Source organism: Mytilus galloprovincialis, chromosome 10 (assembly GCF_965363235.1).
Source record: "Mytilus galloprovincialis chromosome 10, xbMytGall1.hap1.1, whole genome shotgun sequence".
NCBI classification, from domain to species: Eukaryota; Metazoa; Mollusca; class Bivalvia; order Mytilida; family Mytilidae; genus Mytilus; species Mytilus galloprovincialis.
Window position 1 is genome coordinate 61294841 of NC_134847.1, and position 26318 is coordinate 61321158.

General features: G+C 32.1%; 1 protein-coding gene across 3 annotated transcripts; it reads right to left on the reverse strand.

Annotated features, from left to right (window-relative positions):
* LOC143048043 (organic cation transporter protein-like) lies at nucleotides 1–24907 on the reverse strand. 3 transcript variants are annotated; one of them, XM_076221477.1, is made up of 11 exons: nucleotides 24780–24907; nucleotides 14786–14934; nucleotides 12490–12703; nucleotides 11860–11963; nucleotides 10847–11001; nucleotides 9375–9543; nucleotides 8445–8657; nucleotides 7080–7309; nucleotides 5357–5538; nucleotides 3672–3823; nucleotides 1–234 (listed from the first exon to the last, which is right to left on the reverse strand). In XM_076221477.1, the coding sequence occupies exons 2-11, from the start codon at nucleotides 14926–14928 to the stop codon at nucleotides 132–134; spliced, it is 1665 nt and encodes a 554-aa protein (XP_076077592.1). In that variant the 5' UTR covers nucleotides 14929–14934; nucleotides 24780–24907; the 3' UTR covers nucleotides 1–131. The 3 variants fall into 3 exon arrangements, with proteins under 3 accessions (XP_076077592.1, XP_076077593.1, XP_076077591.1); XM_076221478.1 differs by lacking the exon at nucleotides 24780–24907 and adding an exon at nucleotides 18662–18744; XM_076221476.1 differs by lacking the exon at nucleotides 24780–24907 and adding an exon at nucleotides 15712–15839.
* Between the last annotated feature and the right edge of the window lie 1411 nt (nucleotides 24908–26318).

A 26318-nucleotide genomic window follows, 5' to 3' on the forward strand; every position in this document is an offset into this window, starting at 1 on the left:
TGTCATCTAAATCTTTTATTTCATTAGATATTAAAAAGTATAAATAATATTTATCAAACATGTAAATATATATAAGAAATGTACATTTTATTTTGATGCTTTTAGACCTTTAAATATATTTGTTTTAATTTTCAAGATGAAACAGTGTATATTTTCCCCTTTTCGTTTTCACTATTGGAGAGGTATTCTTTTAGTTTGTTGTTGTCTTTATCTGTATCGTCGAGGTCTAATTTTCTACAAATAGAAAGAGCAATTCTTAATAAAACAATGACTATTTTAATGTACACTTCTAAGAAAAATATGGCAAAAAAAGTAACACAAATACACAATAATGGGGCACCTAAAGATACAAAAAAATAGGGCATTCAAATACAAAGAGAATGGAGCATTCAAATATAAAGAATGGTGAATATAAAGGGGCACTCAAATATCAAGAATGGAAATAAATTGAGACTCAGATATGAAGAATACAGACCCTTAAAAAAATCAAATTAACTCATAGAACAAACTTTCAATGAGAATAAGAAATCAGCATTGACATAAAAAAAAATGATTAGAAAAAAGTCAAAACTTTTCTTTATCATATATTTCAATAATTTTATTAGCAACAAAACTTGTCAAAAGAAAATAAATTAGTGCCATTTAAACGAAGCCGAATTTTCAAATAATAAATACCGACATATTTTTTTTCTTATTCAAAATTATGAAATTATAAAGTTATTCTACATAGAATGTGTTGTTAACATCTGCATAACTTCATAATGTACCTACAACCTACATGTATTGAGCAAAATATACACAACTTGTGTTTTCTACAATAACATGCAAGGCTTAGCAACCCAAAAGAATAACAAAAAAGAAAATATGATGCAATGAGAAGTAAAAAGAGAAGTCAACTTCACATCAACATCTCTAATAGTAAGAAGTGAGAAATTTGTGTTGTACCGTGATGCAGTTAACATGGCGAAGAAACAATGAAGAATGATCATAAAATTAAACAAAAGATCACCTTCTACATTCACTGCAGCCACTTGCAACCCTTATTTCAAAATTGCCATGCATTCGGAGGAGATATAATGTATATTGAATTACACAACCTTCGATCAGTGCTTAAAGTCTGAAGCAAAACAATAAGACAATTTCCTGACCACTGCTAGATTGTTTCTTCTCTATGTATACGCAGAAACTATAACAATTATTCCCATTTTCTTTACTTTTGTATATAGGGGGATGTTTTTTCAAATGTTTAAAAAATAAGGAGATGTGATGTAATTGCAAATGAGACATCTATTCATCCGAGTGCAAATGAAGTTTATGTAAACAATTATACGGCAACCGTACATCATTTTTAAAACAGCGAGAAAAAACTCATACCGTATAGTTGCCTATACAATGCATCGAAATGTTTGCTTGTTTGTGCGGATTTTTTTGGCAGTCGTCATTTAATTTTACTTTTTTATGTACATTGCAAGAAGATAGCTGTTATCAGTTATTCATGACATTAAATAGTTGCCTTTCGAGTACATTCCAGAAATCAACAAAGTGGAATTGAACTCTTCATCGTGTTCATTTTCTGGAGGCTATCAGATTAACTTTGTACAGAACTTCATTTTCTCTTCAACATGCCTTTCATCAAACCTACTATCAAATGTACCTTTTGGTCAATTGTTTCAAGAAAACTATACTTTAATTGTACTTTGTGCTATATATATCGATAAGTTTATTGAGCCCTTTTCAAACTTTTGATGTTTTTTCTTACGTCGTTTTGCATATTCCTGTCCGAAATCCGGAGCTCTTTATTTTGTGGTTGTTATAAATTGTTGCTGTATATCATATTTTGTTTTCTTTTTACTGATTTGTACATAAATCGTTAGGTTTTTTTTCATTTAAATTGTTCTGTCTTATATATTCTATTCATTGAAGATCAGAAATATTTACTACTGGAGCAGAGTGTGTCACATGCAGACTATAAGAATCACAGAACTGATCAAGTTTTAAATAGTGTTATTGTCTATTGTCTATTGTATTAGTGTATCATTTTGATATGTTCAGCATCCAGATATAATAATACTGCAAAAACCTTCCACATAACATATAACTAAAGATTACTGTATCAGTGGTTTTATAAATCTTATATGTAACCATGCAGTTTGAGAATTTACCCTTCAGGTTGACTTTGCAAGTGTTAGTGCAAACTGCATAACTCATAATTGTCGTACATAACCGAACTGGTGTGTGGTAATCTGCAGAGGAGTTCAATATACAGGTCGTTAAACTGGAATCATTCTTTTGTCGTGTGTTACATGCAAATCTTTACCAGGACATTGATAAGCACTGATAAAAGGCAATGGTGTAAAGGTGTAACTTGCGATCGGGAATGGTGTGAATGAATGGTGTTTGACATTTAAAACTATGCAAAATATTGAAAAGAACTGATTTTCATGAATAAATTTACAATATTGCGATCCCAATTCATTTAAAAAAAAAATAAAAACAAGAATGTGTCCCCAGTACACGGATGCCCCATCCGCACTATCATTTTCTAGGTTCAATGGACACTGAAAGTAAGGGAAAATCTCTAATTTGGCAATATGAATAAAATTAGAAAGATCATATCATAGGGAACATGTGTACTAAGTTTAAAGTTGATTGAACTTCAACTACCTCGATCAAAAACTTTAACCTGAAGCGGGACAGACGAACGGACGAACGGACAGACGGGCGGACGAACGGACGGACGAACGGACGCACAGACCAGAAAACATATTGCATACAAATATTTTGTAGTCGCACGCTTTCTTTGAAATTAGATTGCATTTTGGTGTAATGTGTAATGTGTAAGGTGTATGGTGCAAAGTGTAACGTGTATGGTGTAATGGCACAGGGTGTATGGTGTAATGGTGTTATGGTGTATGGTGTTAGTGGGAAGTTTAGACCATCAAAGTCCTGTACTTTCTCACTAGTTCAAATTATTATGACGTCTTGAAAGGATATCTTATTTTAGTTTTTGGCTTTCACCCCTAAACCCAATCCTACGACGCAAAAAAGCGTCAAAGCAAAAAATAGAACAGCCTTGGAAGACGTCATAATTATTTGGACTATTTGCTCACCAGAAATAATGCTGAGAAATACAATAAATGTTTAAATTAATCTGTTGTTAACGGGATATAGTCTAGTATTCTAAAGGTTCCGTCCCCTTTCATAGGTAACACCTACCTCATATTAATTTAAATTTAGAAACATTAGATGTTAATGAACTTTATGACTTCATTGCTTCTCCGTTATATTGTTGTTATCATATGATTTTTTATTATCGACTCCTAGGATTCAATATTAAGAATTGAACGATGGACAGTCAGGGCGTGAATTTTTCTTGCTAACTGATTGGAAGATATTACGAGACGTGAATAATCAAAGTTTATTGATTGGTTAGGACAATCCAAACCTAGTAAATGTCCTTCAATCCCGTAGAGTATCGGTTTTGTCCTCTCTATTTCATCATTTATATTCAAATTGCACTTGCAAGATTGCTATATTTATGTAACATTAATACTTAATGCAGTGAATTGTATCTGGTAGGTTTATTTTCATTTTCATCAAATGCAATAGTTTGAAAGCATTATGAATATCAATCCTATTAAAACATATGAAAGAAGTATAAACAAACTCACTTTGTAAAATCTTTGGCTTCTCTTACTGTTTCAGGTAATTTCCTATTAAGGGTTTCCGGAAGAAGCAGACAAAGAAGTCCCGCAGAAACTGAACAACCACCAAATATAACTAATGGTAAAGCTTGTCCAAATTTACCTCCAACAACATCACCCTATGATATAAAACAGACAGTCTATGATTAACTGGTATATATTTCAACTTCATCTGTTGAAAAAGAAATATGAAACGTTTCCGATGTGTGTCCTATCATTAAGGATTTGATTGTGACGTGCTGTTCAACGCAAAAAACAATTAAGCGATATCATCATTCATGTAACCTTTTTTGGTTTCATTTATAACTTATATATAATTATATAACTAATGCATGTGTATATTTAAACGATGAATATACGAAGTCGGCTTGTAATGCTGATCAGATTCTGAAATCTAAGGTTGATTGATCAGGTAGGACATGTAAGGCATTTATTTTTGAATTATTTAAATAATTGACAGTTTCTTTCCGTAATCAAAAGATCAAATTTGCAGGAAACAATATGATGCTCTTTCTTAATTAACTTAAAGCTCTGTGACAAACGAGACCGGAAGAAAGAAAGAAATTTCTACGCAGATGCGGGAAAATAAAAAGAGTAAGAAGAAGTTAACGATTTTGAGTTCATAAGTAATAATAAAATTATTATATGAAAAACAATGTCACCATCGTCTACCAGCTGACAAGATTGCTGTGGAAGAAAATAACAAGACATACATGATGTAAATATTCCTCTATTAGTTAAGCCCAAATAAACAGTATGTAGGTTGTAACAGCACAACACTATGAAATCTGCTACATTTTTTGTGTCATGAATTGTGCAAAAAAACTCATCATAGATACCAGGATTAAATTTTGCATTTACGACAGATGCGTATTTCGTCTAAAAAAGACTCATCAGTAACGTTTGAATCCAAAAAAGTTAAAAAGGCCAAATAAACTACGAAGTTGAAGAGCATTGAGGACCAAAATTCTGTTTAAAGTGTCTTATAAGTATGTTTCAAGATTTCATCGATTTATGACTATTTAACAGCAACATACCCCATCGTTGCCTTTATTTGGAACGTCTTATAAACATTACGTTTTTTGATTTAGTTAAGCCTTCTAATTGATATTTTATTGTGTGGCTTTCTATGTTGTGATGTTATGCTATTGTTTCAGAAAAAAGGAGAAAGTTTGTTACCATTAAAACGTTTAATCCCGCTGCAAATGTTTGCACCTGTCCTAAGTCAGGAATCTGATGTACAGTAGTTGTCGTTTGTTTATGTAATTTATACGTGTTTCTCGTTTCTCGTTTTTTTATATAGATTAGACCGTTGGTTTTCTCGTTTGAATGGTTTTACACTTGTAATTTTGGGGCCCTTAATAGCTTTTTTTTCGGTTTGAGCCAAGGCTCCGTGTTGAAGGCCGTACATTGACCTATAATGGTTTACTTTTATAGATTGTTATTTGGATGGAGAGTTGTCTCATTGGCACTCACACCACATCTTCCTATATCTATTGGACATCAATATCAAAACACGTGGTAATAGTGATTAATTGTATCAAATTTAATATCTGTACACACATTCAATGAATTTAACTTGAATAAAACAGCATTTATTAATATCCCGATTAATTACTCGTCCAGTTAGGTAAGATATACCAAGAACCTACTGATTGAGCTACATAAGGAGCAACCATTCCACCAATTCTTGCAATACAGGAGCTTAAACCCATTCCACTGTTTCGGACCACAGTAGGATAAAGTTCCATAGAGTAGATATAAATAATTGCGAAAGCTGCAGCTGAACCCATTTTTCCAATGATGGCTAAAGTAAGGGTCAGTGGTTCCAACTCTGAAATTAGAAAAAATCATAATGATAATAAATAAAAGTTTCGATTACAGAAGATTGTATCAGGATTATAACCTAGACACTCACACTAGCATACTAACGTTTTCGATAAGCATCTGATGAATTGTTCTGGTATTTTAGGACTAGGCAGGTAAAATGAGAACACCTTCAAGACAGTTTGTATATAATGCATAAAACATAAATATAGATTCTATGTTAAGTTTAATAATCAATGAAATTCGTTCCTTCATAAGCGCTTAATTTTTGAGTGTATGTATAATCTAATGGCACAATGTTTATGAATGAACAATTTCAACCTGCAACTTGTGGACATCGAGTCTTGAAAGACACTTTATTTATTTTTTCACTATTCAATAAAACTTCACATCTACTTATTTTGTTATTGTAACTTTTATAACCTTCCAATGATTTTTATTGACGGGACAAAAAAAGTTCCATAGTATAACAAGGGTAACTAGTAATGTTGAACCAATTGAAGGTTTTAGAACCTTATCCGTAATAATAGAACAAAACATAGTCCACATTGTTCAATTACCACGACACAAATTCTTGTAGTCAACTGAAGTGGGATTTAACATACATTTAGTTACACTTCTTTTATGGTCCCACTTCACACAGAAGACCACGAATATGTCACAACTGTTGTTACCATTATATCGCCATCCTTGTCTCGATTAAGACATGTTTGAATTGGTCATTACAATGAGTATTATGACGAGTGTCACTATTGGAACAGGATCTGATGACCCTACCGGAGTGCATGATATCATCACCAGCTTTTAAGTGTGGTTCTTGATGCTCAGTATTTAGTTTTAATGTGTGTTTGTGAATTTTAATGTTCTATTTAAATGGCAGGTTTAAACACACATTATTAAAAATTAAACAGAAATAAATAAGCATTAATGCAAGATATACACAAAACTCGAGGTGAGCGAAACAGTGTCTTAGAAACCTTTTGATTTGTTTTGGCGTTGAAAGCGTTTTTTTTTTCGACTTGCGAGTTTTGACTGTCCCCTTGGTATCTTTTGTCAATTTTCTGATACGTGTTAAGGTTTATGAGGCAATATATAAATTCATTTTTGTACATACATTAGGCCGTAAGTTTTCAAGTTTGAATGGTTTTACATTGTCATTTCGGGGCCATTTATAGCTGAATATGCGGCTTTAATCATTGCTGAAGGCCTCACGGTGGCCTATAGTTGTTAATGTCTGTGTCATTTTGGTCTCTTGTGGAGAATTGGCAATCATACCACATCTTCTTTTTTTATATATAACTTCAATAAGAGGGGTATGTTTTTTTTTGGTTTTATTTTTTTAACGGTATCAATCAAACATTTTTTTTTTAATACTTAACCCTTTCAGGTATGGGAAGAATATGGATTCAATAAGTGTTTTGTCAGCTGATTGACTAGAAAAAAAATGTCTTCATCTAATTGGTGATCCAAACATTAAAAAAAAAACCTCCCCTTTTGAAGTTAAATTGCCGTTCCCTAAAACGTCTGATGTGTAACAAAACTTCTTACCATCACCTCCGTATAGAACTGTAAAAATTGTACATAGACAAGCTACGCCTCCAACAACCATACAGAAACAATGGATTTTTTTTCTTCCAGCGCGGTTTAATGTTGCCATTACAAGCAATTTAGCAGGAACTTCTACGATAGCAAGTATAAAAAAGTTTAGGTAGAAATTTCCACCAATATTGCCTCCAGTATGCATGGTTACTCCATAGTATACCATAGCAATCACTATCCTGAAAACAAGTTGTGAATGATCTAAAATAAAATCTGAATATTTCTGTAGAAAAAAATAATGTGTGTATTAATTGCTGTAAATAATGGATAAATTGCAATGTATTATTTCATTTCTTCGAAGAAAGATTATTATTTGATGAAGAAGTTGTTATGGCCTGTCATGATTTCTTGATAGAGACAACTGCTACTCATTAAGTAGTTATTAGAAAAGCGTAACAAGTTGTTAAGCTGGTTAATTCCAATGTCAATGTTACGGATTCCATCACGAATTGGTAGGCTGGTATGTAACTTCTTTGTAATAGATGACCTAAGGTATGTTTTAATTGTCAAAAGCGTAATATCGTGTTTTTCCTCAATTGTGTCATCACCAAATAGTACTTTTTAAATAACTTGTATTTACACAGAGTACTGTGATTCATTTATTTTCGTGGGTTCCAATTTTCGTGGATTAAGGAAAACCTGCATGTTCGTGGATGTTTAATTTCGTGGTTTTTTTCGAGGTCAGCATACAAGCCTTTAGATTTTTTTTATTTGTTTAACATTTAATTTCGTGGTTCTCCAGTACTCACGAAATCCACGAAAATTGGTATCCAACAAAAAATAATGAATCCACAATATCATGATGGAAGCCAAAGTAGAGCAAGATCTTCGCAGCCTCCCGAAGCACCTGAGATCCATCCAGTTAATGTTTAGGGAGATAGTGTTGCTCAGTCTACAGTTATCTTTAAAGTACAAATGAACTTTGGTGTCTCTTTGTGGTTTTATTTGCCATGACGTATGAGTCTGTTTCACTTATTCCAACTTATTTTTGCGATCTGTTTAGATTGAATATGTTCACAGTTGCTTGTCCACGTTTTTGGTTATAAGATAAATTATTTAATAAAACTGAGAATGGAAATGAGAAATGTGTCAAAGAGACAACAAAGAGCAAATTTATTTGGAAAAAAAGAGAATATAATCAATGAAAATGACGAAGAGTTTACTTCTGGGTCCCTTGAACTCTGACTAATAGTTGTCTCATTGGCAAACATACCAAATCTCCTTATGTTTATACAGACACCTATGTCATTTGATATCTACGTAAAGTTATATATCAAATGTTTCACATTTTTTGGTACTTCTTTGAATATTTACCAGTTCCATAGAAGTATGATCGTTCTTTTAGTCATTTCTAAGGTGGAAAACAAGTGATACACGTTTGCCGTCTTGGGAGTCTGCAATGTCTTTTCATCAATTATTCTAGATGGGATCTTTTTCTTGTTTACTTTTGCTATTCGTTGTATAATTTTTTCAGCATCATCATATTTTCCCTGGCTCAATAGCCATCTGGACGATTCTGGTATCATCCTATGAGGAATTCGAAACATATAGATATCTTAGATGAAAACTATATAATTAAAAAAGTACGATAAAAGCATTATTGATAAAAGGTTTTTTGCTAAAGCATAGCAGATGTATTGGAAGGCAGGCGTCCAAGTCCTCAGATTGTACGGTCATGAATATTTTAAACTTTTGATAGGAGTTTAAGAGAGAGGCAAATTCAAACTCATAAGACAAAAATAAACTGACAGTTTTATGGCTAAAAAATACTAACAGACAAACAATAGTACTTAAAAATACGTAGAACACTAAAGACTGCTTATACGTTTTGGTACTCTTTTATTCTATGTTATTTGTATTAGAATGATCAACTAAAAATATATCTCTATACTAAGATATTCAATTAGGATCAAAGGTAAACTATAAAAACAACGTTTAACATGACATACAAATAACTTTTATTTTGAAACAGCTTTATCCAGATACATCTTACCATCTATGTTTAAGAGAGAGAAACAAACATATGAAAAAGCATACGAAATGCAAAAACGTCATAGATGAAGATATGAATAGTCGACAAAATAATAAGACAATATAATAGAAAAACACAGTAAATGAAGAATCCTTCCATGGTACAAAATCAGTTAATGCACAAAAACAAAACAATATGCTTAGTATGCATCATGACGTCACAATGGAAAAAAGTAATGACATAATTAATGAAAATAGAAGGTGTAAACTTACCACCAATAGAATAAGAAAACAACAAATGGAGCACCTACTGCCAGCTGTACATAAAACCAGTTACGCAGAAGATAACCCATTAATGCTATATACATTATACCAAACGCAAAGAAAATATGTATAGGAATACCAGTAAGAACCCTCTTTGACGGTCCAACATATTCCAAACCTTTCGAGAAAAAATAGAAAACATATGAGCATGAGTTGATTCTGTCTATTTTCCCTTTTGCATTGTGTTTTTGTTTTATTTCAATTATAAATAGTTAATGGTCATAGTGTACATGATGCATGTCCTTTATGGAAGGTGGATCCTTTAATAGGTTTAAAAGAAATAATACATATGTACATATTATAGTGCAGCAAATCTGTAATAAAATGACATCTTGTAAAAACATGATTGTAAAATGTTAGTGTTTAAAGCACTTTGTAAATATGCAAGATTATTTTGTCTGCAAAACGAATTGAACTTGCCAGGCTAATAGTGGCCAGGTTATCTAAATTACTACACATTGATATAAGCATTATAGCATGCAAATATTTACCACATTCACATCATGTGGCTGTCTCAAGTAATACACCTATAATATTTGTTATTTAGGGAACTTAATGTTGGTTACAACTAAAGAGATAATTTTATTGTAATTTGATTGGGGACAGCATTAATTGGTGATTTGATGATCTCAAAATTTAGTTTTCTGGTGTCGGGTCGTAGCTTGCAATACAATATGGTTATCTCCATTCTAATGAAACTGACAGAAAACAACGTCAACGCTTGGGCGTACATTTTCATAGCAATAATTGTGAATTAATGCCATGAAAAAGTAAAATAACAAAAAAATACTTAATTCCGAGAACAAATCAAAACAGAAAGTCTCTTATTAATTGGCAAAATTAAAAGCTCAAACACATCAAACGAATGGATGATATCTGTCATATGGTTGAATTTCCCAAATCAAAATGAACTTTACAAACGATGTTGCATTAGAATGTTAATTATTGATATTCTGTGACTCCTTTAATTCATTTACAACTTGTTTCTTCTCTACGTGATTTAACTTCAACTTTAAATTGTTTAGGACTGTATATTGACCACTGGATGTTTTAAATGTTTTGCTTGTTTGATGTCGCATGACGTGTACGACACATCGTCGTGCAATAATCATAATCGGATCGTTGTAAAAACCAAAATTATCAAATTATAATTTAGAAAAAGACGCTCTTAATGTCATCAAAAACGTTAAAAGGCCAAATCAAAATAGTTTAAACATATTGTATTTGCTTAAATGTGCAAAAGGGATGAGACACAAGTTAATCACACTGACATAGTCTTCTCCCAAATCAAGAACGTTGAAGAACAATGAGGACAACAATTCCGAAAAGTATTTTCAAACAGAGCTAAGATAATTTCAACATGCAGTAGAAAGTCTTGATGATTCGGAACAATTCAAAGTTTTGAATACATGCATACATACTCATGACACAACAGATCATAAATCCACCGTGATGTGCAGCACCAATCATAAACTCAAGTATTACAAATACTAAAAAGCTCTGCGAGAAAGCAACGCCAACAGCCATTACTAATGTTATAATGGTTGATAACAAAAACGTTTTCTTTCTGCCAATTCTGTAAATAAAATTTAGAAAAAGATTATTATTTTTGTTTCTATCATGATATACTGAGTTGTACTGTGCGTATTGTTGTGTGTGTTTTTATTCTACATTGACTAGAGGTATAGGGGAGGGTTGAGATATAAAAAAAAAACATGTTAAACCCCGCCTTATATCTGCGCCTGTCCCAAATCAGGAGCCTCTGGCCTTTGTTAGTTTTGTATGATATTTGATTTTAGTTTCTTGTGTATATATCGGCGTTTAATATCACTGAGCTAGTATATATTTTTGTGTTGGGGCCATTGTGTTGATGACCCATTGGTGGCCTTCTCTTTGGTCGGGTTTTCGTCTCTGTGTTACATTACCCATTTCCATTCTCAATTTTATATATTTTCGAAATTTTATTGCCTAGAGAACGCATGATAGTTTTTAAAAGAATCGTACTTATAATTTAATACGCCAGACGCGCGTTTCGCCTACATAAGACTTATATGTGACGATTAGATCAAAATCGTTAGAAACGAAACAAGTATACAGAAGACCAGCATTGATGACCTAAATTTCAAAACGTTGTGCTAAATACGGATAAGGTAATATATGTCTTGGATAAGAGAATCCTTCGTATTTCGAATAATTCATAATTTCGCAAACAGTAAATTGATTAAAATACCCATATAATATACTTTCATGTCAACACCGAAGTGCTGACTCCTGGGATGTTGATACTATCGGGGAAAAACGTCCACCAGCATAAAAAAGAAATATAATATAAGCTATATCATAATTGAACACATAGCTGCTTCTTATCACTTTAACATATATTTTTGTTTTAAGAAATATCTCTCTCTCTCTCTCTTCCCATCAAGTTTCTTACTTGTCTGACAATATACCAAACGAGACATCACCAACGAGAACTCCTCCATAAAATATCATTTGAGCATGGGAGGTTTTAATTGCATCATCGCAAACAAAGTTCATCTGTAAAGAAGCAACACATCAAAAAATGAATATTAAATATATCTGTAAAACAAGTTCTCTCCAATTATATTTCATTCATAAATATCATGTCCCTCATGAGAGTTGAAGTGCAACACCATCGTAAAGTGAAATAAAACTTAATCAGTGCTCACTTAATTGCATTATTTTAGGTTCCTCGATTGGATAGCGTCAACCTAAAATCTCTGTACCCAATTTTCTCTAATATCTTTGTCTGTCAATTTATTTTTTCATTTCTTTGCATCAAAAATGATTCTTGATCCTATCCGACGAGTTTGTCTTCTAATTCCTAAATTTAACATGCTTATCTGAAAAGCAGCAAATACCATGAGTAACAGAAAAGCATCAAATACCATGCTTAACAGAAAAGCATCAAAGACCATGCTTAACAGATAAGCAGAAAATACCAATTATCAAGTATTTTTGTTGGCTCCAGGCTCAGCACGTTATCACGAGAGCACCGAGGTGGTCCATATGATTTTATTGGAGAACTGAATATGACACAGACCTTTGAAGTGAAAGTTTCATGGAAAGTGTTGGTATCATACACCCATTTAGAACATTTGACCATGTCTCTGGTGTTATTTTTGTACTGGAAGTAATGGCAGCGATCATACTTGTGGATCTCATCATGAGATGGTGGAATTGTTCTGTTAATTTCACTGGCATGCTGATTGTTCTGTACATTGTAAGTATCATTGTTCAAACCAGGTATCTGACATCTGAAAATTAAATATTATATACCAGCCGATTTGTGTAATTATTAAAAAGATAAGTAATTTACATGGTATTTTTTTTTTTTTTTTATAGAACTGAAAAATATAAATATATGTACTTTCCCATGGTTCATATTTTCCCTTTCTATTGAAATAAATATCATCTTAACTATGATAACAATAGATACCTAAGGTATAACTTTTTTTTTATATATATATTGGTATATATATTAAAACAAGTTTCAAAATGAAACTAAAAAAAGGTCAATTAATTTTTCATCAAATTTTTCTTGGATGTAAGCTTCAAAGGCAACACATAACATTCCTCGATGCCTACATAAAGGGCAACTAACAATTTTTCTTTAATTGTAATACGAAGATATCCATTCATTACCAAAACATGATTCCAACAGAAGAAATTTAATGCAAAGTGATACTTCATACCCATCTTTTTACATTTATTCATTTATAATGCTTACAAGTTTAGGAACCATCTATTTTTAAAAGCTTAAGAATGTAATATTTCAAAGTTTCGTTGAAATCTGGTTCGGATATTACTTAAAAAAATAACACGAGTAAAAAATCAATGAATTTAAAATGATTATAATCAAACGAAACTCTGTTGAAAAATTATGTACTGAAAATAAGTAGTTTTTGATAATTACAATTTACAAATTTCACAACCAATCAGTGTCATCAGCTAAAATATTGACAAAATGAGTGAGAGGTACAGAGAAATGATTTACCAATAATTATTATATACATTCCATATCATTTTTTGTCTTTCCAAAATTCTTAGGTATGTGTTTTTTCAATAATTTATAACAAAAGAATTGAAATAATATGATTTTTGTTCTGGGCACAAAAATCGATAAGGAATAGACAACATGGCCTATTAGACACGTTAAGGCAACACATTTTTTTTTGTCCGTTCGTCTTTTTCATTTTTAGCCATCGCGTTCTCATTTTATTTCGATTTATGAGTATGTCTGTAACAGTTCTTCTGGTAACTTTTGCCCCTCTCTTATCAAACTTTCTAATTTAAACACAAAGCAATGTTTTTAAAGTTTTCTTTTATTATTAAGATTGGTCCAAATAACAACAATAATAATGTGGTTTGAATGCAAATAAGATAAATATCCACCAACGTTCAAATGAAGAAGAAAGCAATTCATATTAATCGAAAGTAAGAAAAAAATAATAATTGTGAAACTGTTGTTTTTATAATAGCTCAAAAATTGGGAAAAATTGATTAAGATTGGGGAAATCATTAAAATGAGGTACTTTTAAATGGTCGTAGAAAAAATGAATTACACCACCATAGATCTTTTCTTCATAAAGTCATAAAAACTCAAAATTCAGGTTAAGAAAAACAGTTTAATTATAGAAATTTATGACTCCTTGGGTGTATATCCTTAAAATGGTTTTACACATGTCATATGTGGGGACCTTTATAGCTTGCTGTTCGGTGTGAGCCAAGACCCCATGTTGAAGACCATACTTTGATCTATGATGGTTTACTTTTACTAGAATGGAGAGTTGTTTCATTGGCACTCATATCACATCTCCTTATATCTATATGTTTATAAAGCGTATAAATACAGTTTTGTTCATGGTAGTTTTTGGAAGAAACATTAATTTGATGGGAAAGGTTGAAATCTCAAAACAAGCTTTCATATTAGCTCATCACTTGTGCACGTATCTGCTCCACATTTTAAGGGTTGTTGATTTATGTTTATCTTAATGTTTCAATCATTTGGTTAATTAGTAAATTGGTGTTGAATGTAGATGTGTAATAAGTTTTATATTTTCTTCTTTCTTGCTTAGCCCGCAGCTTTTTGAACTAGGGAAAACTGACTATCTCGGTGTCAGATTAATCTTGGTAGGGGCGTGTCTATCTTCGGATTGTTAACTTAGCGGTTATAATACAACTTAGGGTTTATATGACCCCGTCCTGATATTATTATGTAATATTTGTGACTGCACTTTAATCATCTACAAATCCAACTCCATCGTCTACTTTTCATCTTCATTATCATCAAATAAAAATAAAATTCATAATCCAAAATGTTTAATCTAAAATCGTACCTGTGATCTGGAGCATGCATAACAAAGACCAACATCATCATATAGCACCCCGTACTGATAGATGGTAAACATAGCAACAAATAGAGCCGTTTTTGGTAGTATCCAAACTCACCGATGTGTTTTAAAATGTCATCAAACTTCATACTTGCCTACAACAAAATATGTCTGCGTCATCATATAAATATACATATTTTATTATTGTAAAGAAAAGTACAATGTTGTAGAGACATATACAAATAAATTACCATAGAAAGTAGGAAACATAAATACAAGTGTAAAGAAGCTACATAAAGTGTTTACCCAGGAGAATCGACGCATGTTATAATCATGTGTATAAATGTGCACAAATTTCTAGATAAAAAAAAAATAAAAAATAAGAAAAATACCAAACTCCGAGGAAATTTCTAAACGAAAAGTTCCTAAGCAAATGGCAAAATGAAAAGTTAAAAAACATCAAACGAATGGATAACAAACAACTGGCATAATCCTAACTTGGTATAAGCATTTTCTTTTGAAGAAAACGTTGAATTAAATCTGGTTTTATAGCTAGCTAAACCTGTCACTTGTATGACGGTCGCATAAAGTTCTATTATATCATATTGACAACGATGTGTGCATACAACAAATAGACATAATAGGTAAAAATGTCAAATATAGGGATACAGCAGTCAAAATTGTGTTATAATCTTAATCACTATAATAGACGGGTTGTTGCTATTCATAGGAATTCGAACATATAATAAATTACATTAGTATTATGCATATTATATAATTTGGTTTTAGAATGTAACATACATGTAATAAAAATCTTCTGAACTTCAAGCTGTAACCTTACATGAAATATCATATACAAAAAAAAAAATATATATGCAACTTATATCAAAACTGTTATTATTTCCAATAACATGTAATATATAAATAAATACCTTGAAATGATAAAATTTAAATTATGTTTGTCAGACGTCTGTGGCTGATGTCCTTGATAAAATTGTCATACTTATTATGAACCTATCTAAGGTAGTCAAACAGATATGAAATTTCATCTTTACAACGATACTATGCCTTGTTTATCCTCCACTGGTATTTATGGCCTCTTTACCGCGGAAATTCTTATCATTTCACAATTACTATGCATAATCTACTCAAAGTTTTTATTGCTCTTCCTAATTGAAATATAATAATTTACATTTATTTCTTGTGCCTGGGGAAAATATAAATATTTGTTCCCTTAAGAAAAAACATATTTCAAGAGGGCATCGCACGAGGAAATACTAGTATGACTTTTCGCGGGTGAACAAATCTTCATATCTCCAAAGTCCAAGGGAAATAATTGTTTTATTCCTCTGCCTATACTTTTATTTTTACTTCTGAACACAAGATATTAATATACATAAATGTTTTTTATCCGTAATTTTTTCATTGCCAAACACAACATACACAACGAAATGACTTTATTGGAAATCGGTCTGTGAAACAGAAATGTCCACATTCGACATCGTTCAGTGAAGCTGAAAATTCTGCATTGAAAATCCTTCAGTGAAGCAAATTACAACATTATACCTCGTTTAATGAAGTAGAAATATCCATATTGGATAGCTTTCAATAAAGCAGACATATCCACATTTGACATCGTGTAATAATGTAGAAATGTCAATGTTCCTTCGACATCGTTATATGAAGCAGAAATGGCAACACTTATTTAGACTTGATATTTTAAAAATATTGTCTAATTAACTTAAGTCTTCTGGCAAATATTATCCAAAAGGGCAGTTATGTCCACGTTGTATTAAATGCAAATAAAGTATTTTCCAAAGAGACAGTAATATCTAAATAAGAAGATGTGGTATGATTGCAATGAGACAACTCTCCAACAGATGAAAAACAAATGACGCAGAATGGTTAGCGATTTTCGGTCACCGAACGAACAAAGCCTATATCGCATAGCAAGCTATAATAAATGGCCCTAAAATTTCAAATGATAACAATTCAAGCGAGAAAACTAACGACCTTAATTATGGTCAAGCAATAAACGAAAAATAAATATGATGTGGAACAATTGCTAACAACCCTTGAATTACATGCTTCTGACTTGGTAAATGCACATACAGAATGTCGACACATGTCTTGAATGGATTTAAGTGTTTTGATATATGGTAAAAAGAGTCATCTATGGCCACACTGAACTTAAGTCTTATACTAAGCAGTATTGTTAGTTTATAAAGTAAACACCTTACCTCTGGTATACAAATATTCAGGCCAGTAGGAAAACATCACCAGTCACTTATTACATCAACCATAAAGAAATGAATGTCCATTAAATTAATAAACATTCATCATCTATGAATCTCAAGTGAAAATGAATCATGTTTGGATGTTGACATGCATTAATCGTTTTGCACTCTTATTGGTCAGATTTGCAATTACTATTTAGAAGATGTCGCGTGAAGATTTTTCCCTCTTGGACTGGATTGTAAAATATCAGGAAATAATTGGTCTAGAATTTTAAAGAAACATGCAAATTTCGAAATAAGAATGTACTTCATTTGCACGACTTTCCATCTTAATGAAGAAAATTATGTGTTTTTCCACATTTTTCCAACAGACCATATTTTTTTATTGTTTTTTTTTCCAACTTTGCCATAAATGAGAAGTTACTCACACAATGTAACCTTCAAAAAGGAATGTGTTATGAGTTGAGAATTCTCACGACTAATAACAACAGAAAAATAGACTTATCAAAGATACCAGGCTCATAATTGTATACACCAGACGCGAATTTCTTATACAAAAGACTCATCAAAGACGCCAGAATAAAAAAAAAAAAAAAGTGATCACGCCACATAAAGTACGCTGTTGAAGTGCATTTAGGGCCAACAATTCTCTTATCAGACTCACTGTAAGGACTCAGAAAATCACTTTACTGCGAATCATAGCTGATACAGACTGTTCGCGACCTTGTTGATAACCTAAACAACAATAAACAAGAAGTAGATAGGATACATCTGAACTACATACAAGTCTTAAAGCGGTCAGTGGCTGTATATATCATAAATATTTGAGTAGTCAATACAGGTTAACAACGCCTATAGCATACTAAGACATGACAAATTGTTGTAAAGGTTGATATATATTATTGTGAGAACAAACGATGTCTGACCTGACACAGTGGAATCTTTAACTGTTTATATCATCAAATGTACTGGTCATATCCATTTCAGTAGATGGACGGTATATCTTTATGACAATTTATAGATACAGTGTATCTACATCTGTAGATATGGGCAGTTTTATGCCTTTTTCATATGTACAGTGTTTATAAAAAAAAATCAGATTTACGGTTTAAACAATCTTTTCGAATGAACAGTGGTGTATATTGGTGTATATACATTTGCACAGATGTACTTTTTATATGTTGTAACTCATATTTGTTTTTTCGTTCATTATTTTTTTATGATATTTATCAATAGACATAGAGATATCAAAAAAGTTCACAAATACGCCCTGATATTTAAATTTAATAATGAAAAAAAAACCACACACACACGGAGAACAGTATGACGAGAACGGCTTGCTATGTCATTATCAATAAGCCAACTACCCAACAAGTGCAAATCGACAAGTAAGTTAATATTTACGGGTCATCGTACGGCCTGTGATCGTAAACAAAAACAATGAATGTTAATGTTGGCCTTGATATAGGATTAACTGTTTAAATAAATAAACATTATCTCAAATTATACAACCAATAACATCAATACTAAGGTACAAAAAAACCCAGTTTTGGCATTACCAATGAAGAAATTATAAGTTGGGAAAAAAAAGATTAATTCTCGATTAATTTTTTTACTTGTTGGTTGAAATAACGTGAAAACATACCTGCAATGTGGTGGAAATATGAACTATAACTAACTTTGAATATTTCAGTGGCTAAATATTTTACTATGGTGTTTACATTTAACCTATCATTATCTTATGTCATCAAACATGTAGATGATAGCATACAAATGGATAACTATCAAATCTGGACAGAAAAGAATTGTCAACATCAAAACCATGTATCTCTAGAGCAAAAGAATTGTCCACATCAAAACCATGTATCTCTAGAGCAAAAGAATTGTCCACATCAAAACCATGTATCTCTAGAGCAAAAGAATTGTCCACATCAAAACCATGTATCTCTAGAGCAAAAGAATTGTCCACATCAAAACCATGTATCTCTAGAGCAAAAGAATTGTCCACATCAAAACCATGTATCTCTAGAGCAAAAGAATTGTCCACATCAAAACCATGTATCTCTAGAGCAAAAGAATTGTCAACATCAAAACCATGTATCTCTAGAGCAAAAGAATTGTCCACATCAAAACCATGTATCTCTAGAGCAAAAGAATTGTCCACATCAAAACCATGTATCTCTAGAGCAAAAGAATTGTCCACATCAAAACCATGTATCTCTAGAGCAAAAGAATTGTCCACATCAAAATCATGTATCTCTAGAGCAAAAGAATTGTCAACATCAAAACCATGTATCTCTAGAGCAAAAGAATTGTCCACATCAAAATCATGTATCTCTAGAGCAAAAGAATTGTCCACATCAAAACCATGTATCTCTAGAGCAAAAGAATTGTCCACATCAAAACCATGTATCTCTAGAGCAAAAGAATTGTCCACATCAAAACCATGTATCTCTAGAGCAAAAGAATTGTCCACATCAAAACCATGTATCTCTAGAGCAAAAGAATTGTCCACATCAAAACCATGTATCTCTAGAGCAAAAGAATTGTCCACATCAAAACCATGTATCTCTAGAGCAAAAGAATTGTCCACATCAAAACCATGTATCTCTAGAGCAAAAGAATTGTCCACATCAAAACCATGTATCTCTAGAGCAAAAGAATTGTCCACATCAAAACCATGTATCTCTAGAGCAAAAGAATTGTCCACATCAAAACCATGTATCTCTAGAGCAAAAGAATTGTCCACATCAAAACCATGTATCTCTAGAGCAAAAGAATTGTCAACATCAAAACCATGTATCTCTAGAGCAAAAGAATTGTCCACATCAAAACCATGTATCTCTAGAGCAAAAGAATTGTCCACATCAAAACCATGTATCTCTAGAGCAAAAGAATTGTCAACATCAAAACCATGTATCTCTAGAGCAAAAGAATTGTCCACATCAAAACCATGTATCTCTAGAGCAAAAGAATTGTCCACATCAAAACCATGTATCTCTAGAGCAAAAGAATTGTCCACATCAAAACCATGTATCTCTAGAGCAAAAGAATTGTCCACATCAAAACCATGTATCTCTAGAGCAAAAGAATTGTCCACATCAAAACCATGTATCTCTAGAGCAAAAGAATTGTCCACATCAAAACCATGTATCTCTAGAGCAAAAGAATTGTCCACATCAAAACCATGTATCTCTAGAGCAAAAGAATTGTCCACATCAAAACCATGTATCTCTAGAGCAAAAGAATTGTCCACATCAAAACCATGTATCTCTAGAGCAAAAGAATTGTCCACATCAAAACCATGTATCTCTAGAGCAAAAGAATTGTCCACATCAAAACCATGTATCTCTAGAGCAAAAGAATTGTCCACATCAAAACCATGTATCTCTAGAGCAAAAGAATTGTCCACATCAAAATCATGTATCTCTAGAGCAAAAGAATTGTCCACATCAAAACCATGTATCTCTAGAGCAAAAGAATTGTCCACATCAAAACCATGTATCTCTAGAGCAAAAGAATTGTCCACATCAAAACCATGTATCTCTAGAGCAAAAGAATTGTCCACATCAAAACCATGTATCTCTAGAGCAAAAGAATTGTCCACATCAAAACCATGTATCTCTAGAGCAAAAGAATTGTCCACATCAAAACCATGTATCTCTAGAGCAAAAGAATTGTCCACATCAAAACCATGTATCTCTAGAGCAAAAGAATTGTCCACATCAAAACCATGTATCTCTAGAGCAAAAGAATTGTCCACATCAAAACCATGTATCTCTAGAGCAAAAGAATTGTCCACATCAAAACCATGTATCTCTAGAGCAAAAGAATTGTCCACATCAAAACCATGTATCTCTAGAGCAAAAGAATTGTCCACATCAAAACCATGTATCTCTAGAGCAAAAGAATTGTCCACATCAAAACCATGTATCTCTAGAGCAAAAGAATTGTCCACATCAAAACCATGTATCTCTAGAGCAAAAGAATTGTCCACATCAAAACCATGTATCTCTAGAGCAAAAGAATTGTCCACATCAAAACCATGTATCTCTAGAGCAAAAGAATTGTCAACATCAAAACCATGTATCTCTAGAGCAAAAGAATTGTCCACATCAAAACCATGTATCTCTAGAGCAAAAGAATTGTCCACATCAAAACCATGTATCTCTAGAGCAAAAGAATTGTCAACATCAAAACCATGTATCTCTAGAGCAAAAGAATTGTCAACATCAAAACCATGTATCTCTAGAGCAAAAGAATTGTCCACATCAAAACCATGTATCTCTAGAGCAAAAGAATTGTCCACATCAAAACCATGTATCTCTAGAGCAAAAGAATTGTCCACATCAAAACCATGTATCTCTAGAGCAAAAGAATTGTCCACATCAAAACCATGTATCTCTAGAGCAAAAGAATTGTCCACATCAAAACCATGTATCTCTAGAGCAAAAGAATTGTCCACATCAAAACCATGTATCTCTAGAGCAAAAGAATTGTCCACATCAAAACCATGTATCTCTAGAGCAAAAGAATTGTCCACATCAAAACCATGTATCTCTAGAGCAAAAGAATTGTCCACATCAAAACCATGTATCTCTAGAGCAAAAGAATTGTCCACATCAAAACCATGTATCTCTAGAGCAAAAGAATTGTCCACATCAAAACCATGTATCTCTAGAGCAAAAGAATTGTCCACATCAAAACCATGTATCTCTAGAGCAAAAGAATTGTCCACATCAAAACCATGTATCTCTAGAGCAAAAGAATTGTCCACATCAAAACCATGTATCTCTAGAGCAAAAGAATTGTCAACATCAAAACCATGTATCTCTAGAGCAAAAGAATTGTCAACATCAAAACCATGTATCTCTAGAGCAAAAGAATTGTCCACATCAAAACCATGTATCTCTAGAGCAAAAGAATTGTCCACATCAAAACCATGTATCTCTAGAGCAAAAGAATTGTCCACATCAAAACCATGTATCTCTAGAGCAAAAGAATTGTCAACATCAAAACCATGTATCTCTAGAGCAAAAGAATTGTCCACATCAAAACCATGTATCTCTAGAGCAAAAGAATTGTCAACATCAAAACCATGTATCTCTAGAGCAAAAGAATTGTCAACATCAAAACCATGTATCTCTAGAGCAAAAGAATTGTCAACATCAAAACCATGTATCTCTAGAGCAAAAGAATTGTCAACATCAAAACCATGTATCTCTAGAGCAAAAGAATTGTCAACATCAAAACCATGTATCTCTAGAGCAAAAGAATTGTCAACATCAAAACCATGTATCTCTAGAGCAAAAGAATTGTCAACATCAAAACCATGTATCTCTAGAGCAAAAGAATTGTCAACATCAAAACCATGTATCTCTAGAGCAAAAGAATTGTCCACATCAAAACCATGTATCTCTAGAGCAAAAGAATTGTCCACATCAAAACCATGTATCTCTAGAGCAAAAGAATTGTCAACATCAAAACCATGTATCTCTAGAGCAAAAGAATTGTCAACATCAAAACCATGTATCTCTAGAGCAAAAGAATTGTCAACATCAAAACCATGTATCTCTAGAGCAAAAGAATTGTCCACATCAAAACCATGTATCTCTAGAGCAAAAGAATTGTCCACATCAAAACCATGTATCTCTAGAGCAAAAGAATTGTCCACATCAAAACCATGTATCTCTAGAGCAAAAGAATTGTCCACATCAAAACCATGTATCTCTAGAGCAAAAGAATTGTCCACATCAAAACCATGTATCTCTAGAGCAAAAGAATTGTCCACATCAAAACCATGTATCTCTAGAGCAAAAGAATTGTCCACATCAAAACCATGTATCTCTAGAGCAAAAGAATTGTCCACATCAAAACCATGTATCTCTAGAGCAAAAGAATTGTCCACATCAAAACCATGTATCTCTAGAGCAAAAGAATTGTCCACATCAAAACCATGTATCTCTAGAGCAAAAGAATTGTCCACATCAAAACCATGTATCTCTAGAGCAAAAGAATTGTCCACATCAAAACCATGTATCTCTAGAGCAAAAGAATTGTCAACATCAAAACCATGTATCTCTAGAGCAAAAGAATTGTCCACATCAAAACCATGTATCTCTAGAGCAAAAGAATTGTCCACATCAAAACCATGTATCTCTAGAGCAAAAGAATTGTCCACATCAAAACCATGTATCTCTAGAGCAAAAGAATTGTCCACATCAAAACCATGTATCTCTAGAGCAAAAGAATTGTCCACATCAAAACCATGTATCTCTAGAGCAAAAGAATTGTCCACATCAAAACCATGTATCTCTAGAGCAAAAGAATTGTCCACATCAAAACCATGTATCTCTAGAGCAAAAGAATTGTCCACATCAAAACCATGTATCTCTAGAGCAAAAGAATTGTCCACATCAAAACCATGTATCTCTAGAGCAAACTTTAACTTCCATTGACCTATTCACTTTGTATCTGGATTGAAGATGGGCGTTATTCTAATTGAGAGAAACGATAAGAAATACTGAATGAAAATAAGATTTAACGGATTCAAGCATATGTGAAAATATAACTAATTTGTGTGCAAGTTACGTTCGAAAATTTCTTAGTTTTTAAATTACCTCTAACGTAATGAAAAGTTGATATGTTTTTCCAGTAATTCACAGACCTCAGATTATTCAACCTATTATCACTTTATATGACTATATAAAATATATAATTAAAAAACCTGATATAAGTGCCGGTGTTGTAATTTCCTGGAATTAAAAATGTTTGCATTTATCTCACCTTTAATTTTAAATCATTGAATTTCATCTACTACAAAAACCTAATGTTAATGACAGTACTTAAATTAATGTGTTCCTAATCAATTTATATTTATATTTACGTAGGAGACGCACAAAATTTAAATTTAAAAAAAAAAATGGGCATTAGTTGAAGTTAAATTTTGCCTGTTATACTTTTTACGAGTAGAGTGTGTAGTGAAATAAAAGTAAAGGAATACAACCATGTGAATATTTTTAAGATTTAAGACGATTAGCATGATTAGTCAACGACCATTTCATTTTCTTGAGGGGGAATTTAAATTAATAACTAGGCCTGGTAAGAACTGAAAATAAATAATTTTCACAAGACAAACCAATATTTTATAGACAGGATGAAAATTAATGTGCTGCAAAAAAAATTTCAGGATACATCTGTGTATAATAGTGAAAAAAATCATGGTTGGTGCGAAAAAAAACCGTAGAAAAAAAAAGCTTGTGTAGAACAAATACAAATAAATCATTTATACCGAAATAAATCAGTTACCCCAGAATATCATATGGTCATTACCTAATGGTAATTATTATTTGATATAAATCTAATTCTGTCCTTCAAAATAAGACGAACGGAAGCAACTCTCCCTATTATACAGCAATGCACATTACTCAGTTGATCCATCTAAATAAAATGCAGAACTCTGAGATATTTTTTTTATAAGATTGTGAGATAGTAAAAACGTTGAAGAAATCGAATTTTGACAAATCAAGTCAGTTTTCTCGTTTGAATTTTTTTTACATTTGTCATCTCGGGGCATTTTATTCTCGTATAACTGACTATAAATGCGGTATGAGTTATGACTATCATAGTTGTTTATTTCTATGTCATTTGGACTCTTGTGACTTCATTGTAGTTGTCTCATTGGTAATCGTACCAAATCTTCATGTTTTAAATTCATACTTAATTCATTATCACAGTTGCTTTCAGTAAAGGATTTAACTTACCTTTTTATGAAAAATCCAATCTGAAAGCCTTTACACTACGGGCTGCTTTTATTTTTTACTGACTTCGGATAATATTTGATAACAATAATCACATGTATGATCATGTAGGTTAAACCAACACAAAACATTAAAAAGGACAACAGGAGGTTAACAGTCGGTATTCAACACTTGACTAGTATCTCTATCATCTGTCAACCTTATCGAACCCATGTATATTATAAGGGTATCAAGAAAAACACATTTCAGTAATAACCAAAAGAAAAATACCACTGACAGGCCCGACTTGAGAAAAGCTCTAATTCAAAAACCTCACCTAAGTACATCATTAAAATGAGTGGGGTCAGAATATTTGTGTCAAGGTTTACAGTTGAATTTTAATTTAAAACCTACATCCGATCGTCAAACAGAAATTATCATTGGTAGTAATCATTGTGCAATCATCATGCATCTGCTTAGAACGACATGACATTGATGTTAAAAGAAACTAATTCGTCAGTTTCTGTAATGCTTTATACATTAAATAATAAAATAATATTTATACTTACTTCTTTTGCCCTGATTTGAAGAAAATCCTCTGGCGCAAGGAGTTAAATAACGCAAGACGACGTCATTATCAGAAATTACAAAATTCTAGTTCCATATACATTATGTTGAACGGTGAATGGAAAACATAGAATTTTCCATAGCCCAAAAAGTATTGCATGGTACTTTATGAAATATTGATAGTCTTCTGAATGCAGATAATACATCAAAATCCAACTATAAATGGTCATTGAAGTACCAGATCGAGATGTATATCGTTATGATTATAAAAGAGAATCCAGTGTTTTATTGCAACACCATAACCCATGATACAACACATACAAGTCATGTATGTATTATATCTCTCCATGTGTAATGAAGGGGGTATGTTGATATATTATCCAAAAGAATAGTATGTAGATAGGATGGATCTCATCTATTTTCCTCTGACATCTGAATATGATTTGATGGGAACTTTTTGCTGGATATGATCGTCTTTGCCTTTGGTTTTTATCAAGGATGACTCCTTTTAATTTTTTTTTTTTTTTTTTTTTTTTTTTTTTTTTTTTAAAGTTCTTTGATAAGAAGTTGATGGTTGGTCTGATTTTATATTCCATTAAAAGGTTAGATGAAGGGTTATTATTAAAAAAAAAAAAAAAAAAAACAACAAAGCTACGCACAAATTCATATTCTTTTAGTCAGTTTCATAGAACTTTGTCTGTTAACATCTCAATCTGATAAATAAACAGTCAGTCTCTGATTTTGTTATACTCAAAGAGCAACATCAAATATGCGGTGTTCAAGAACGTTATGATAATAATACAAGATGACCGGTCGTTCAGTCAGAGTTCAAAAGTGTTTTACCGTTTAAAAACCTCGTTCATACAAAAACATGTTTTTATTAAAAATTCTGTTCATTAGTATTAGTCTAGGCTGGATAGAATGAACTTCTTACCAGTTAGTAACTTGATTCAGAAATGTAAACAGTTTCCAATAACATGTATATTGATATTTTTA